This window comes from Hyperolius riggenbachi, chromosome 5 (assembly GCF_040937935.1).
Source record: "Hyperolius riggenbachi isolate aHypRig1 chromosome 5, aHypRig1.pri, whole genome shotgun sequence".
NCBI lineage: Eukaryota > Metazoa > Chordata > Amphibia > Anura > Hyperoliidae > Hyperolius > Hyperolius riggenbachi.
This window is the reverse complement of record NC_090650.1, coordinates 328,358-346,530: the sequence shown is the minus strand read 5'-3', so window position 1 is coordinate 346,530 and position 18,173 is coordinate 328,358. Positions and strand designations below refer to the sequence as shown.

At 50.8% G+C, this 18,173-nt stretch overlaps 1 protein-coding gene across 1 annotated transcript in view; it reads left to right on the top strand.

Annotated features, from left to right (window-relative positions):
• The first annotated feature begins 2,470 nt into the window (after positions 1 to 2,470).
• The window catches only part of FAM133B (family with sequence similarity 133 member B), a 156,106-nt gene continuing 140,403 nt past the window's right edge, over positions 2,471 to 18,173 (top strand). Inside the window, exon 1 of the mRNA XM_068235019.1 lies at positions 2,471 to 2,552. Coding sequence (XP_068091120.1) covers positions 2,529 to 2,552 — 24 coding nt within the window. The 5' untranslated portion in view covers positions 2,471 to 2,528. The remainder of the gene's footprint in view (positions 2,553 to 18,173) is intronic.

Here is an 18,173-nt window from a genome sequence, read left to right as displayed (position 1 = left end):
CAGCCCCGGAACCAGCATGTGTCATACTCTGTGAGGCAGGCTGCTTCCGGGCTGCCCATTCTGACATTACACCTCCAGCCCCGGAACCAGCATGCGTGATACTCAGTGAGGCAGGCTGCTTCCGGGCTGCCCATTCTGACATTACACCTCCAGCCCCGGAACCAGCATGCGTGATACTCAGTGGGGAAGGCTGCTTCCGGGCTGCCCATTCTGACATTACACCTCCAGCCCCGGAACCAGCATGCGTGATACTCAGTGGGGAAGGCTGCTTCCCGGCTGCACTATCTGACATTACACCTCCAGCCCCGGAACCAGCATGTGTCATACTCAGTGAGGAAGGCTGCTTCCGGGCCGCAATATCTGACATTACACCTCCAGCCCCGGAACCAGCATGCGTGATACTCAGTGGGGAAGGCTGCTTCCGGGCTGCCCATTCTGACATTACACCTCCAGCCCCGGAACCAGCATGTGTCATACTCAGTGAGGCAGGCTGCTTCCGGGCTGCCCATTCTGACATTACACCTCCAGCCCCGGAACCAGCATGTGTCATACTCAGTGAGGCAGGCTGCTTCCGGGCTGCCCATTCTGACATTACACCTCCAGCCCCGGAACCAGCATGCGTCATACTCAGTGAGGCAGGCTGCTTCCCGGCTGCACTATCTGACATTACACCTCCAGCCCCGGAACCAGCATGTGTGATACTCAGTGAGGCAGGCTGCTTCCGGGCTGCCCATTCTGACATTACACCTCCAGCCCCGGAACCAGCATGCGTGATACTCAGTGAGGAAGGCTGCTTCTGGGCTGCACTATCTGACATTACACCTCCAGCCCCGGAACCAGCATGTGTCATACTCAGTGAGGCAGGCTGCTTCCCGGCTGCCCATTCTGACATTACACCTCCAGCCCCCGAACCAGCATGTGTCATACTCAGTGAGGAAGGCTGCTTCCCGGCTGCACTATCTGACATTACACCTCCAGCCCCGGAACCAGCATGTGTCATACTCAGTGAGGAAGGCTGTTTCTGGGCTGCACTATCTGACATTACACCTCCAGCCCCGGAACCAGCATGTGTCATACTCAGTGAGGCAGGCTGCTTCCCGGCTGCACTATCTGACATTACACCTCCAGCCCCGGAACCAGCATGTGTCATACTCAGTGAGGCAGGCTGCTTCCCGGCTGCACTATCTGACATTACACCTCCAGCCCTGGAACCAGCATGTGTCATACTCAGTGAGGAAGGCTGCTTCCCGGCTGCACTATCTGACATTACACCTCCAGCCCCGGAACCAGCATGTGTCATACTCAGTGAGGAAGGCTGCTTCCCGGCTGCACTATCTGACATTACACCTCCAGCCCCGGAACCAGCATGTGTCATACTCAGTGAGGCAGGCTGCTTCCCGGCTGCACTATCTGACATTACACCTCCAGCCCCGGAACCAGCATGTGTCATACTCAGTGAGGCAGGCTGCTTCCCGGGCTGCCCATTCTGACATTACACCTCCAGCCCCGGAACCAGCATGTGTCATACTCAGTGAGGCAGGCTGCTTCCCGGGCTGCACTATCTGACATTACACATCCAGCCCCGGAACCAGCATGCGTGATACTCAGTGAGGCAGGCTGCTTCTCGGCTGCCCATTCTGACATTACACTTCCAGCCCCGGAACCAGCATGCGTGGGTTATATGCGTCGGGTATACCTGACTAGCGCCGCTGCTATTCCACCTGTGCAGAAACTACAGGGACAGCCGGGAGCTGCAGCTATGAGGAGGGATGGGCGGGGCCTGAGGACGGCTGATAGTGGGAGTGGTTAGGCAGCTATGAGGAGGGATGGGCGGGGCCTGAGGATGGGTGATAGTGGGAGGGGTTAGGCGGCTATGAGGGAAGCAGGAATGGGCGGGGCCTGAGGAAGGCTGATGGTGGGAGGGATTAGGCAGCTATGAGGAGAGATGGGCGGGGCCTGAGGACGGCTGATGGTGGGAGGGGTTAGGCAGCTATGAGGGTTGCAGGAATGGGCGGGACCTGAGGACGGCTGATGGTGGGAGGGGTTAGGCAGCTATGAGGGAAGCAGAATGGGCGGGGCCTGAGGAATGCTGATAGTGGGAGGGGTTAGGCGGCTATGAGGGAAGCAGGAATGGGCGGGGCCTGAGGACGGCTGATGGTGGGAGGGGTTAGGCAGCTATGAGGAGGGATGGGCGGGGCCTGAGGACGGCTGATAGTGGGAGGGGTTAGGCGGCTATGAGGGAAGCAGGAATGGGCGGGGCCTGAGGACGGCTGATGGTGGGAGGGGTTAGGCAGCTATGAGGTAAGCAGGAATGGGCGGGGCCTGAGGACGGCTGATGGTGGGAGGGGTTAGGCAGCTATGAGGGAAGCAGGAATGGGCGGAGAGCAGAACATCAGTGGGCGTGATTAAGCTGTCGCGCGGGCCGATGTCGGGAGGAGGAGTAAGAGGCGGCTGTGGTGTCACGTGATGTGCGCGTCACTTCCGCCGTGTGAGACGCTCCCTGCTGGTGATTTCCGGAGAGCCGGAGGATGGGGAAGCGCGATAACCGGGTGGTGAGTGCTCCGTGTTACGGGGGTCCCCTTCCTGGGGAGCACTTCCGGTCTGATGGCACGTGGGACCGGAAGTCAGCAGAGACCACGGAGGAGTGACGGGTGCTGCGGGGCTGCAGGATATAGTGCTGTCATGCAATGCATCCTCCAGCATCCCTGCATCACGTGACATTATTCCTGTGCTGTGACGTCACACAGTGTATCTGGAGGATACAATGTATAATAATGTCACCTCATCATACAATTCTTCCTGGATACAATGTATAATAAGGAGCCCCTGCATTACGTGACATTATTCCTGTGCTGTCATGCAATGTATTATTATTAATTTATTTATAAAGCGCCAACATATTCCGTGGCGCTGTACAATGTAAGAAAACAAACAAGGGATACATAATGATACAGACAATGATATACATGAAATATGTACACTGATACAAGATACAGCACTGCTGATTACAATTTGATTTAACATGATGACTAAAATGTATAAATGTCTAACAGAGTGCAAGCAATTACATTAATAACATTCCATGACACAAAAGGATGAGAGCCCTGCCCTTGTGAGCTTACAATCTAAAGGAATGGGGTGGAAACAAGAGGTGGGGGAAGTATACAGTATATGTACAGGCAGTGCGTAATTAGGTTATTTAGTGGGTGCATGGCCTAAGCTAGAGAATATGCTTGTCGGAAAAGGTGGGTTTTGAGGGAGCGTTTAAAGATTTCAAAGGTGGGAGAGTGGCGGATGTGTTGTGGAAGGGCATTCCAGAGGAGGGGTGAGGCACGTGAGAAGTCTTGTACACGTGAATGTGAGGAGGTAATTGGAGAAGAGGATAGAAGAAGCTCGTGTGCAGATCTGAGATTGCGGTTGGGTTGGTATCTGGAGACTAGTGAGGAGATGTACAGGGGAGAGAGATTGTGGAGAGCTTTGTAGGTTAGGGTTAAGAGTTTCAACTGAATCCTCTCATTAATTGGTAGCCAGTGAAGAGCTTGACAGAGAGGAGCAGCAGAGGAAGAGCGAGAGGAGAGATGAATGAGTCGAGCAGCAGAGTTCAGTACAGAATTGAGCGGTGTTAGTCGGTTATCATTATCTGCTGTGATGTCATACAATGTACCCCCAGCATCCCTGCATCACGTGACATTATTCCTGTGCTGTGACGTCACAGAGGAAAATTGTATACTTACCTAACGGTAATTTTCCTTTCCCGATGCCTACATGTCAACACCTGTGGTTCACTCTACCCCGGAGGACCACTTTAACAGTAGATGCCCCGCCCACTCTACCCCGGAGGACCAATCTATAAAAAGTCTGAAATGAGCCACCTCCCTAGTCTTATGTGGACCTCGGACTCGCTGAAGTTGAAGGGAGGGAATCCCAGTGTTGACATGTAGGCATCGGGAAAGGAAAATTACCGTTAGGTAAGTATACAATTTTCCGCTTTCCCTATGCCTCCATGTCAACACCTGTGGGATGTAACTAGAAATTTGAAGAAGGGAGGGAGACTGTAGACTTTGTGCAAATAAGAAAATGTTTTTTTAATTTAAGAAGATTGTCCAGTTAATACAACTTTCCCAAAGTTAAGTGAAGAATTGGCTGCCATATCCACTCTATAGTGCTGCATGAATGTATTTATCGTGGTCCAGTTAGCCGCCTGGCAGATGGTATCTGCTGAAACCCTGTTCATGGCTGCCCAGGAAGTAGAAATGCTTCTCGTCGAATGCGCCGTAAGTTGCCCGGGAGGCTCCAGGTTGAGAGACTTGTAACAGTCCTGAATTATTCTTACGAGCCAGGAGGAGATTGTTCTAGTGGTGGCGGCCTGCCCCATTCTATATCCGAATGGAATTATCCATAATCTCTCCGACTTGCGAATATCTCTTGTCATATCCATGTATGTTCTCAATGCTTGAGCTACATCCAATGGATGAATTGTCTCTGATGCTGGATCTGTTAAAGTGGTCCTCCGGGGTAGAGTGGGCCACAGGTGTTGACATGGAGGCATAGGGAAACAGTGTATCATCCCTGCATTCTGCTGTATAACAGCCCTGATGCTTCCCTGTCCCTTCGGTCAGCAGCCACGTCACCCAATCCCTGCAGGTTACTGAAGCCAGCCTGAGGCTCGGTTTACACTTACTTTACAAACGTGTCCGTGAGATACGTTTTTAAAGCTCCTCCAAAATGCAGGAAGTGGATCCTATGGTAAAAATAGGCCCCGCCTCCACCTGTTAATCCGTGTGCTGCGGAGAGTCTGGACTTTGCACTTTTTCCCGGACTGGATGAGAAAACATGCTCAATGAAAGCCTATGAGAAGAGACTCTGTCCGCGCATACATTTGAAATGGGCCCTGGTAGACTTGGGCACAGGATACAGCCGCTATATCCACATTGCCCATTTTCGTTGCATCCACACCGTGACGTAATACTCGTGTGTCTCGCCATCGCTCGCTCCCTTCTGAACAGCTCGGTGGTCGGGGATTCTCCACTGACCTACAGCAGACCAATGGGGATCCTCGCCGACAGGGAGAATTCTCCTTGTTGCTAGGCAGAATTGACATGTTTCAGCCTATGGAGAGCCATGCTTGTGAAGGGACCGAGCACGGGACAGGTGAGCGGCGACATGTACGGGCTGATGTGGAACAGTGAATTTGCGCAAAGCGAATGCAGAATGGACGTAATGCCTCGTAGATGCGTATTCCTTTTCCGTTCTGCAGTTTGGACTGAGCCTGTCTTACCAAGTTATGACACTTCATGTGATGTTTAGATTAATGGGGGTAACAATTGAATGAATTCCATGGGGGTCTATATCACCTCATCTAGTACAGAGTTTCCAGATGCTGCCTGTTGTCTTCATGCTCCTTCCAAGTATTTCACTGGATCTCTCCAGCAAACACTTTTCCAGAAGACCCCCCCCCACTCGGCGCTGTGTGATTCGGTACAGAGCAGGTGAGAGTTCTGAGCATGTATAGCAGGGGTCTCAAACTCGCGGCCCGCGGGCCATTTGTGGCCCTTGATACAATATTTTGTGGCCCACGCCGGCGAAAGCTTCATTATAGTTCGCTTCAGTGCTCCCAAGTAATGCGCCGCATTCCTGCCGCTAAACGAGGGCTGCAGAGCCCCTAAATCGCCCGGGGGGGCAATCCGCCAGCATTTCCTGGAAGGGGCAGAGCTTTCAGCTTTGCCCCTCCTGACATCAATTGCGGCGCATCGCCGCCTCTGCCCGCCCCTCCCACTCTTCATACACAGAGAGGGGCGGGGAGAGGCGGCGATGCGCCGCGATTGACGTCAGGAGGGGCAGAGCTGAAGCTGAAAGCGGGATTTTGTGGAATCCCTTATGCGGCCCAGCCTCATCCTGACTTTGCTTCCTGCGGCCCCCAGGTAAATTGAGTTTGAGACCCCTGATGTATAGTCATGTCACTGACTGTCCTCAGAGGAGCTCATAATCTAATCCTGTCATAGTCTAATGCCCTACCATATTATTATTATGTATTTATATAGCACTGACATCTTCTGCAGCACATTACAGAGTACATAGTCATGTCACTGACTGTCCTCAGAGGAGCTCACACTCTAATCCTACCATAGTCATAGTCTAATGTCCTACCATATTATTATTATTATGTACTTATATAGCACTGACATCTTCTGCATTACTGTACAGAGTAAATAGTCATGTCACTGACTGTCCTCAGAGGAGCTCACACGCTAATCCTGCCATAGTCTAATGCCCTACCATATTATTATTATGTATTTATATAGCACTGACATCCTCTGCAGCACTGTACAGAGTAGATAGTCATGTCACTGACTGTCCTCAGAGGAGCTCACACTCTAATCCTACCATAGTCATAGTGTCATGTCCTACCATATTCTTATTATGTATTTATATAGCACTGACATATTGTGCAGCACATTACAGAGTACATAGTTATGTCACTGACTGTCCTCAGAGGAGCTCACACTCTAATCCTACCATAGTCATAGTGTAATGTCCTACCATATTATTATTATGTATTTATATAACATTGACATCTCCTGCAGCACATTACAGAGTACATAGTCATGTCACTGACTGTCCTCAGAGGAGCTCACACTCTATTCCTGCCATAGTCATAGTCTAATGTCCTACCATATTATTATGTTTTTATATAGCACTGACATCTTCTGCAGCACTATAGAGCACATCGTTCTGTCACTGACTGTCCTCAGAGGAGCTCACACTCTAATCCTACCATAGTCATAGTGTCATGTCCTACCATATTCTTATTATGTATTTATATAGCACTGACATATTGTGCAGCACATTACAGAGTACATAGTTATGTCACTGACTGTCCTCAGAGGAGCTCACACTCTAATCCTACCATAGTCATAGTGTAATGTCCTACCATATTATTATTATGTATTTATATAACATTGACATCTCCTGCAGCACATTACAGAGTACATAGTCATGTCACTGACTGTCCTCAGAGGAGCTCACACTCTAATCCTACCATAGCCATAGCCTAATGCCCTACCATATTATTATTATGTATTTATATAGCACTGACATATTCTGCAGCACATTACAGAGTACATAGTCATGTCACTGACTGTCCTCAGAGGAGCTCACACTCTATTCCTGCCATAGTCATAGTCTAATGTCCTACCATATTATTATTATGTATTTATATAGCACTGACATCTTCTGCAGCACATTACAGAGTACATAGTCATGTCACTGACTGTCCTCAGAGGAGCTCACAATCTAATCCTACCATAGTCATAGTCTAATGTCCTACCATATTATTATTATGTATTTATATAGCACTGACATCTTCTGCAGCACTATAGAGCACATCGTTCTGTCACTGACTGTCCCTCAGAGGAGCTCACAATCTGATCCTTACTATAGTCATACTGTAGTCTAGGGCCAATTTTAGGGGGAAGCCAAATAACTTATCTGTACGCTTTTGGGATGTGGGAGGAAACCGGAGTACCCAGAGGTGCAGATACGTGCCCTGGCTGGGATTTGTACTGGGGATCCAGCGCTGCAATGCAAGTGGTAACCACTACACTCCCGTTCTGCCTGATTTCTGTCACTAAAACGCATGTGTAGTGTGAAATTCGCAGTACAGAAGCTCTGTGCCACGTGGATGAAGTTCCGGGAGGTTGGGGAGGACCACGGGCAGCATATGGAGACTCAGGATGAGGTCATCTGGCCCACCATGGACTTGATTCAATACATTTTCCCCCATTCAAGGGTACTTTAACCACCAAATTCAGTCAGAGAGATCTGGAAAAAATATATTTTTGAATTATTGGTAGGAATGAGTAATGAAGTACTAGCAGTATTGTATTATCGGAAAACCAATAGCAACATCAAAAGCGTGATCTTCTCTTGCTCTTTGGGGGACGACGAGCCTTTACTTACCTAATGGGGGAAGCTCTCTGACCTCCCTGTCTATACAGGTGTCTCCATCTTGCTTCTGTGTGTGCCGCAGAATCGCAGTTATAAGCAGCAGTGCCGATATTGCACGTCCCCAGCCGCCGCAGTGCATGCTGACTGAGGGATGTAATCACAATAATGAACTACATATCCAGCATGCATTGCAGTGATTAACCCCACTGCTGGACGGTCAGGGAAGTCTTTTGGGGGATCCCTCTGCTGAGGTTTCTAGTTGTTGCAGTGGAGAAACGTTATTCCCAGGTCATCCTCGGACAGCACTTTGAGAGATGACCTTGCTCCACTACCACTGGACACGACAAGAATAAAGAGCTGCATATATATAACTTAACAGAGGCAATCCACTCATTTATATAAGGTCAACCAATCCTCCAACATTCAGTTTTTGTCCTGTCCACACAGGCAAGCATTGCGGGGTCTGAGGCTGTCCACGGCTGGGGGCGTGGAGGCTGTCCACGGCTGGGGGCGTGGAGGCTGTCCACGGCTGGGGGCGTGGAGGCTGCCCGCGGCTGGGGGCGTGGAGGCTGCCCGCGGCTGGGGGCGTGGAGGGTGCCCGCGGCTGGGGGCGTGGAGGGTGCCCGCGGCTGGGAGCGTGGAGGCTGCCCGCGGCTGGGGGCGTGGAGGGTGCCCGCGGCTGGGGGCGTGGAGGGTGCCCGCGGCTGGGAGCGTGGAGGCTGCCCGCGGCTGGGAGCGTGGAGGCTGCCTGCGGCTGTGGGCGTGGAGGCTGCCCCCGGGTGGGGGCGTGGAGGCTGCCCGCGGTTGGGGGCGTGGAGGCTGCCCGTGGCTGGGAGCGTGGATGGGAGCGTGGAGGCTGCCCGCGGCTGGGGGCGTGGAGGCTGCCCCCGGGTGGGAGCGTGGATGGGAGCGTGGAGGCTGCCCGCGGCTGGGAGCGTGGAGGGTGCCCGCGGCTGGGGGCGTGGAGGGTGCCCGCGGCTGGGGGCGTGGAGGGTGCCCGCGGCTGGGGGCGTGGAGGCTGCCCGCGGTTGGGGGCGTGGAGGCTGCCCGTGGCTGGGAGCGTGGATGGGAGCGTGGAGGCTGCCCGCGGCTGGGGGCGTGGAGGCTGCCCCCGGGTGGGAGCGTGGATGGGAGCGTGGAGGCTGCCCGCGGCTGGGAGCGTGGAGGGTGCCCGCGGCTGGGGGCGTGGAGGGTGCCCGCGGCTGGGGGCGTGGAGGGTGCCCGCGGCTGGGGGCGTGGAGGCTGCCCGCGGCTGGGGGCGTGGAGGGTGCCCGCGGCTGGGGGCGTGGAGGCTGCCCGCGGCTGGGGGCGTGGAGGCTGCCCGCGGCTGGGAGCGTGGATGGGAGCGTGGAGGCTGCCCGCGGCTGGGAGCGTGGAGGCTGCCCGCGGCTGGGAGCGTGGAGGCTGCCCGCGGCTGGGAGCGTGGAGGCTGCCCGCGGCTGGGAGCGTGGAGGCTGCCCGCGGCTGGGGGCGTGGAGGCTGCCCCCGGGTGGGGGCGTGGAGGCTGCCCGCGGTTGGGGGCGTGGAGGCTGCCCGCGGTTGGGGGCGTGGAGGCTGCCTGCAGCGGGGGGAGTGGAGGCTGTCCATGGCAGTGATCCTCCCCAGATCTCGTTTGGCCAGAGTGGATCAGCCTGGGGAGTTCCGGAGACCATCAGCGCTGCCGAGCTTCTGGTAAAGGGATGATCGCTTCCCCGCATGCCGCTGTAGGATCACCCGGCATCTCAGGGCGGCTCTTTGGATCCTGAATCGGATCGGTGGGCCCAGCCGCGACAGTGAGCTTAGAGGCAGGTGGAAATTTTGCCTCCAAAGGGGGGAACCTTGCCAACGGTCTTTGTTGCGATGAACGCAGTGTGGCTGCACACAGCGGGAGGGGGGGTTGTAGGAGCGGTCTGGTGGTCAGGACTGCAGGACCACTGTGGTTGGCGTTCTGACTATGGGTCAGGCTGCAAGGCACCTCTACCTCTCTGTTAGGGGCTGCATAGTATTTGTGTGTATAAAAGGCGCTCTGCGCGTGCGTGGCCCGGCCGCATGCATACGCCCAGCCCAGCCCAGCTCCCTTATCCCGGAGCGCTCTGCACCTCAGGTACACTTTGTCTCTTAAGGATTCTTTGGCATGTCCGCTCAATGTAGGTCCTGCACTTGTGTCTGGTAGTGGCACATCCTGTTACAATTTCAGGCCCAGCACATCATTTGATACCCATCTCTATTCCTTCAGTTGTACAGAAAACACCTTCGCAGGAGTAGTCAGCTATCAATCGCTCGTCTTCAGGACTATCTACATCAGCTTTCAATATTGTTGATTCATCCCTTTTTTATTTTAAAAGGAAGATGAATGGAAAGGAGTCTGAACTTCCCGAGGGGGAGGTGGATATTTCCTCTGTAGTACAGGATGGCTGAGAGGGGGAGAAGTCTGAACTTCCCGAGGGGGAGGTGGATATTTCCTCTGTAGTCCAGGATGGCTCAGAGGGGGAGGAGGCTGAAGGCCAGTAAGTTGCAAGATTTGCATTTCTCAGTGGGAGGTTTGTTATCTAACCTACAGTCAATTATGGGTGTGATACAAGAGAAAAGGGTTCTGTCCACTATGGAGAAGATGAAGGGCAAACTATTTACATTCCAGTTCATAAATCATTGAAAAGTGTCATTAACCATGAATGGAAAACTCCTGAACATGGATGACCTACTGAGGTGTGCTTGGGAATCCACCACGACTTGCTTTAGGCCTGCTATAGCAAACACAGCCATGTCTCTGGCACTTAATGTCTCCTGTTAGAGCAGCTTCAGTTACGGATTAGGCAGCATACACTTAGAGGTTATTCTAGCCTCCTTTGACACTCTGTTTCAAGCTGTAAATTTTGTGTCCGATGCATCTGATGAAATTGTCAGACTTCTAGCAAGAAGTTCAGCCCTAGAGAATTCCACCCGAAGGGCTGTGTGGTTGAAGACATGGAAGGGGACATGTCCTCAAAGTCTTGTTTATGTGGAGTTCCTTATGAGGGCAGCTTCCTTTTTGGTTCTAAGTTAGAGGAAGCACCTGATAGAACGGCTGACAATACAAAGAATTTTCAGCAGAAAAGAAGTTTTAGATTTTGAAGTTCCTTTTGTAACCAAAAGAAGCAGCAGTTTAGCATGAAAACAGTTAACAGACATAGGTGGGGTCAGAGCTCAGCAACACAGAAACCTAGGTCAGGTTTTCCAACCAACAAGCAATGACGCCAGGCTTCCCAGGATATCACAATGTTATGAGACGTGGCAGGAGCATTTCCAAAACAATTGGTTGAAAAGAATTGTGCTCAATGGTTACAAAGTGGAGTTCTCTCGTGCTCCCCCAAGAAAGTTTTGTTTGACAACCCCCCCCCCCCCTTTCTCAAAGACCAGGATCAGTCAGCTTTAAAGAAAACCATAGCTGATCAAAGATAACAGTTTTATATATACCTGGTGCTTCCTCCAGCCCCATGCGCTCCGATCGCTCCCACGCTGCCGTCCTCAGCCTTCTGCAGTGCCGGTACCGGGTCCCATCCCTTCAGCCAGTCGCGGCCAGTCTGACGTAAGAGCAGCCGCCGGAAAGATACGTAGAGGGCGCACCAAATGCGGCTATTAGACTGCAGTGGCACTGTATTTGCCCTGAGGAAGTGGGCTAGATCCCACGAAACGCGTTGCCTGTGCTTATTGATAAACCTTTCTGCTCAAATGAGTTGTCATCTATGAGGTAAGCTACCTCAACCTTTTCGTTTTTAACTCTTTTATACTCCATTGGGCGCCTCTTTTCTCCCTTCTGTGTCATACTCCCCCCCCCCCCCCCCCCACGTTCCAGTGGGGGGAGTCCCATGCACCAAACTTGAGGTGCAATCCACACCACATCATTATTAGAGTGCATGAGGTTCTTCACCAAGAGAGCGACCGCCTCCAGGATCATTGGCTTACCTGAGTAAAGTCAGGTATAAGACACTCCACCTGCTTGAAGTGGCCCGTTGCCCCGTGTGCAACCCACCTTTGTGATTATTTCCTTTACTTATCCATCTACCTGTGATATACTGCACAATTTGGGCTCCCGTTGTCTTTGTGTTTTTTCCCAGTACCCTATATCTTGCTGATCTTTTGCTCTGGAATTCCTCACCAGCAGCAGTAAACCAGCAACTTAGATCAACGATTCATTTTTATTGAATCTCTTGGCTGGCTGATCAATTGGTAAACAATCCCTGATCCCAGATTCCTCCAGGAATTATTTGGGTCTGGACATTGACACATCGGTCCAGAAAGTTTATTTGCCAGAAAACAAAAGATCTACACAACTAACTTGAATTATTTGCTTTCAGGAGTCTCGTACGATATGCGTAAGGAAGGCAATGACACTCTTGGGCTACCTGACCTCAGTATTCTTGGCCATGAACTGGGGTCAGTTTCATTCAAGAATACTACAATTATGGAAAAAACAAAAAAGAAATAGAATCGAAAAGGTGTCTTCTCTAGATCAGGAGGTATTGATTCCTCCCAGGCTGTGTAGTCAGTACAAAAATCATCCAACTCGGACTCCTCAGTTTATTGAAACCACCAACTCTGACTCCAGCTACTTAAAATTTCTCCTACTCTTTGACTCTGACTCCACAGCCCTGATTCCTCCAACAATAAAGCAAGCTCTCACATCTGACAGAGGGCAAAGATTGGATGTGTCAGACAGGAAGTACAATGACGGATGCACGTGCCCAGGGTTGGGGGGCATACTTGGACAGCGCAAGGCTTGTGGGAACAGCAGATGGCGGTGACAAGTGCAGAAAGTTCTGTTCCCTTTGTCCTCTGGACGAGCCGTGGATAATGGATGCTTTTTCAATCACATGATACTTCCCTTAGTATAGTAGTAGTCCGCTATATCAGACGTTTATTATATCAGGATTGGTCATAGATTGTATATTTATACAGATCCATTTGCTGGGACCTCAAGACTGAGTTTACCATATCCAGAGGTTTACTATATCATACTTTGCTATAAAGAGATTCTACTGTATCCATGCCTTTCCTCCATTGACAGTAATTCTGAGGGTCTTGAACAAGATTATAAAGGAGAAAGTACAAGCTATTTAATTGTTCCCTTTTGGCCAAAGAGACCCTGGTTTTCTGTACTAATGACACTATTGATACACTAGGTTTCAAGATGGGCCTTAGTGCAAATACTTTAAAGGTCCAGACAGATGCGTTAAAGGGGAACTGAAGAGAGAGGTATATGGAGGCTGTCATGTTTATTTCCTTTTAGACAATACCAGTTGCCTGGCAGCCCTGCTGATCCTCTGCCTCTAATACTATTAGCCATAGCCCCTGAACAAGCATGCAGCAGATCAGGTGTTCCAGTGGTTCAGACTTATAAGTCTGATCTGACAAGACTAGCTGCATGCTTGTGTCTGGTTTTAATCAGATACTACTGCAGAGAAATAGACCAGCAGGGCTGCCAGGCAACTGGTATTGATTAAAAGGAAATAAACAGGACAGCCTCCATGTACCTCTCTCTTCAGTTCCCCTTTAAGTGTTTTTTCTACAACAAGAATTGGTAGAAGAGCCTTCCATGGTTTAACTCTTTAAAGCCATCTCAAAGATTTGTCTGGTTCAAAGAAATAGGTCTCCTTGGACCTTGAATCTGTATTATCCGCAGATCCTTTTGAACTGTTGCAGGAGATATCTGATGAACTCATTACGTTGAACACAGCCTTCTAACTAGCAATCTGTATGGCAAGACAAGTAAGTGAAATTGAAGCCTTTATGATTAATGAACCCTACTGTATTATCTCAGAGGATAAAATCACATTGAAGTTGGATCCATCTTTTCTCCTTAAGGTGAGCTTGTCTTTTCACAGATCACAAGAGATCTTCATACCATCTTTTTGTAATAACATGAGTAATCCCAAGGAAAAAGAATGGAACAGTGTAGCTGTCAGACGGTCCTGGAAAATGTCTGAGGTCATGTTGGTCCTCTTCTCAGGAGTAAGAAGAGGTAGGCAAGCTTCAAAATCATCTATTGCCTGGTGGATCAGACAGCTCATTACTACGTCTTACTCTATCCAGCGGAAAGAAATCCCTGACACTACCAGGGCTCATTCGACAAGGGCTATGTCAACTTCCTGCACAGAGAGAGCTGGAGCCTCAGTAGAGCAGATTTGCCGGCCAGCTATCTGGTCAAGTACAAATACTCTTGTCATACATTATAGATTAAATGTTTCTGCTAACAAAGATGTAAGTTTTGGTAGAAAGGTGTTACAGGCTGTTGTCCTTCCCTAAATATGATGTATCTTGTTTCTCACTCTCGGGGTGTTGTTCAAGGATGACCTGGCAAAGACCTAGTTACTCACCGATAACGGCTTTTCCAGTAATCCGAAGGACAACACCCGTTATTTCTCTTCCCTGTTGAATAAATATTTTGAAACGTGTTTTTGGTGTGGTCTTTTTTTATTGACGGAGTGATGGATTGGTTGACCTTTATATAAATGAGCTGATTGCCTCTGTTGAGCTATATATCTGCAATTTGTTATGCTTGTCCTGTCCAGTGGTAGCGGAGCAAGGTCATCCCTCAGGGCGCTGTCCGAGGATTACCAGAAAAGACGTTATTGGACCTCAGCAACTTCTACTGCAGGTTTGAGGTCCAGGCAGTACCAGGTGAGCCAGCGACAGTACCCGCACACCCCACACCTAATGAGGACTTGGTCTCAGTTTTGAGCCCACCACCTCCAGCTGTGAGTGAGGCTGATGTCCTCCTCCACCTGTCCTCGCTAAACCCTAGGAAAGCCTCGGGGCCCGATGGGGTGTCACCAGCCTGTCTGAAAACCTGCTCACATCAGCTGGCACCCATCCTCGCTTCTATCTTCGCCAAATCCCATCAGGAGGGCATAGTCCCCGTGTGTTTCAAAAAGTCGACTATCATCCCAGTCCCCAAAAAGCAGGGAAACACCGACCTCAATAACTACAGGCCTGTGGCCCTAACATCCAACATAATGAAAACCTTTGAGAGAGCTGTCCTGACCCACATTAAGCTCACTACCTCATCCCTACTGGACCCGTTCCAGATCTACCGATGATGCTGTCAACCTCTGCCTAGAGATCACAAACAACCACCTGGACATACGTCAGGATTCTTCTACTCGACTTCAGCTCGGCCTTTAACCCCCCTGGCGGTATGATTGCTGCGGCTGCGCGGCCGCCAGGGTTTTTTTTTAGCATGTTGCTAGCCTAGCGCTAGCTACATGCTTCCCCCCCTCCCTGCGGCGTCCCCCCGTCACCTCCGATCGCCGCCAACGCCGCTGCCCATAAGGAAATCCCGTTCTGAACGCTATTTCCTTGAGGGCTTCCCCCGTCGCCATGGCGACGACCGGAGTGACGTCACCGACGTCGTGACGTCACACGGAGTCCCGATTCCACCCCATAGTGCAGCCTGGCGGCGATTGGCCAGGCTGCGCAAGAGGTATGCGGGGGGGGGGGGGGGGGCAGGGGCCTGTTTAGCGGCGGGTAGCGGCGCATCTGCGGCGGGCGGCGGCGATCGGACCAAACACGCAGCTAGCAAAGTGCTAGCTGCGTGTTTGAATAAAAAAAAATTATGCAAATCGGCCCAGCAGGGCCTGAGCGGCACCCTCCGGCGGCTTACCCCGTGTCCAGCACGGGGTTACCGCTAAGGAGGTTAAAGAGACACTGAAGCGAAAAAAAAAAAAAAAAATGATATAGTGAATTGGTTGTGTACTATGAATAATTAATAGAAGATTAGCAGCAAAGAAAATATTCTCATACTTTTATTTTCAGGTATATAGTGTTTTTTCTAACATTGCATCATTCTATAATATGTGCAGATTACACAACACTCAGCATTCAAAATGATTCTTTCAGAGCAGTCTGTGAAGTAATGACCTCTCCTAAAGTAAACAGTTCACTTACAGTTGAGATAATAAAAGTCAGATAACAGCCCTCTCCACGACTAAAGCAGCCCATACACTCAGCCGATTTTCTGGCCGACCGATCGATCCCGATCAATCGATTGCAAATCGGTTGGCCAATCGACCGATCGACGGCCGATTTCGATCGATTTCGATGGATTTCCATCGAACTTGCAGGGTGGAAAATTTAGGTCGATCTGATGAGATTGCTTATCAGTTTGCATTGGCCTTAATGGAAATCTGATGGCAAAAAAATGCCATCAGATCGAATTTCAATAGATTTCAAACTGAAATCTATTGGAATTCTATCCTGGTAAAAAATGTTCTAAAAACGCATCAGATAGATCATCAGATGCATTTCTTATCTATCTGCTGCTAATCTGACGAGTGTATGGGCACCTTAAGACTTAAGGTAGCCATACTCTGGTCGATTTGCCATCAGATTCGACCAACAGACAGATCCCTATCTGATTGAATCTGATCAGAGAGGGATCGTATGGCTGCCTTTACTGCAAACAGATTGTGAACCGATTTCAGCCTGAAACCGATCACAATCTGTTGTGGTGGTGCCCGCATACATTACCTGCTCCGCTGGTGCGACTGCCCCCGGTCACCGCTCTTCTTCTCCGTCTCCGCTCTGGCCTGCTCTGGTCTCCGGCATGCTTCCCTTCTTCCTGTCTGGGGGAAGTTTAAACAGTAGAGCGCCCTCTACTGTTTAAGCTTCCTGCCGGGACAGGAAAAAGGGAAGCATGCCAGAGACCAGACCAGAGCGGAGACGGAGAAGAGCGGAGACCCGGGAGTCGCGCCGGCGGAGCAGGTAATGTATTGCAGCTCTATTGCGTCGGTCGTCGGGCACTCGAATGCCGCTAGCGATGCGCTCTTTACCCGCGGGCGATCGACGGTTATTTTCCGCACGGCGCGATCGACGGGATCGGATGGAATAGATCGAAATTCGGCGTGTAGCGTGAACGATTGGCAGCAGATTCGATCCCAGTGATCGAATCTGCTGCCGAAACGGGCGCAAATCGGGCCAGTGTATGGCCACCTTTAGTCAGAGAGTTAATGGCTTGTTTGCATAGAGATAACTGGAGTTTCTTAACTCTTCCTGTACTGGAAACAATTAGACTGATGTATCTGATCTTAATGTTTTATTTCTTAGCTGTACTACACATACAAATCATAATATCATCATTTTTTTTTCGCTTCAGTGTCTCTTTAACACCATCTGCCCCTGTATACTGCAGGCCAATCTCACAGAACTGAATGTCCATCCCACACTCCGTCGGTGGATCACAGACTTCCTGACTAACAGATCTCAAGTCGTTAAGCTTGGCGAGATCACCTCTCAACCGAGGACAACAAACACAGGGGCTCCACAAGGCTGCGTCCTGTCACCAATTCTGTTCTCCCTGTACACGAACAACTGCAGATCCATGGCAAGCTCTGTCAAGGTCATAAAATTTGCAGATGACACCACCATCGTTGGCCTGGTGATAGACAATGATGAGCAGGCCTATCGTCAGGAGGTTGACAGAATCTGCCAGTGGTGCAAGGAGAACAGGCTTGTCCTCAACACATCCAAAACTGTGGAGCTGATAGTAGACTTCAGGAAGTTTGCCCCCACCCCCCCACCAATCTTCATTGACTGCACCGAGGTTGAAAGAGTGGCCAGCGTCCGCCTTCTGGGCACCACCATCTCCAAAGACCTGAGCTGGAAGGCAAACACAGCCTTGACCCAAAAGAAAGCACAGCAGAGGCTTTTCTTCCTCCTCCAACTGAAAAAGTTTGGCATGGCCCAAGAACTGCTGACGTGCTTTTACACCGCCACCATCGAGTCCGTCCTCTGCGCCTCCACCCTAGTCTGGTACGCTGGCTCCTCCACCAGAGACAAATACAAACTTCAGAGGGTCATCAAATCGGCAGAGAGAATCATTGGCAGACACCTCCCTTCGCTTGAACTCCTCCACAATTCCAGACTACGCTCCAGAGCAATGAGGATTGCCGGTGACCCCTCTCACCCTGGTCACTGCTTTTTCAGCCGGCTCCCTCTGGGCCGGAGGTTTCGAGCCATTGCCACCAAAACTTTGAGGCACAGGAACTCCTTTTTCCCCTCTGCTGTCAACTTCCTGAACTCCATCCGGGTCGTCCCACCCCCTCCACCACTGTGAACTGAATGGCACCTTGCCCTTCCTTAGTTATTGACTTGTCCTCCTGCGTAAAATTGCACTCATCTTCAGCCCAGTACCGGTAGTAACTTTTATGTTTGCAACTGCACTCTGTGAGATTCATTCTAACTTGCACTCATACTATAACTAGTTATCAATC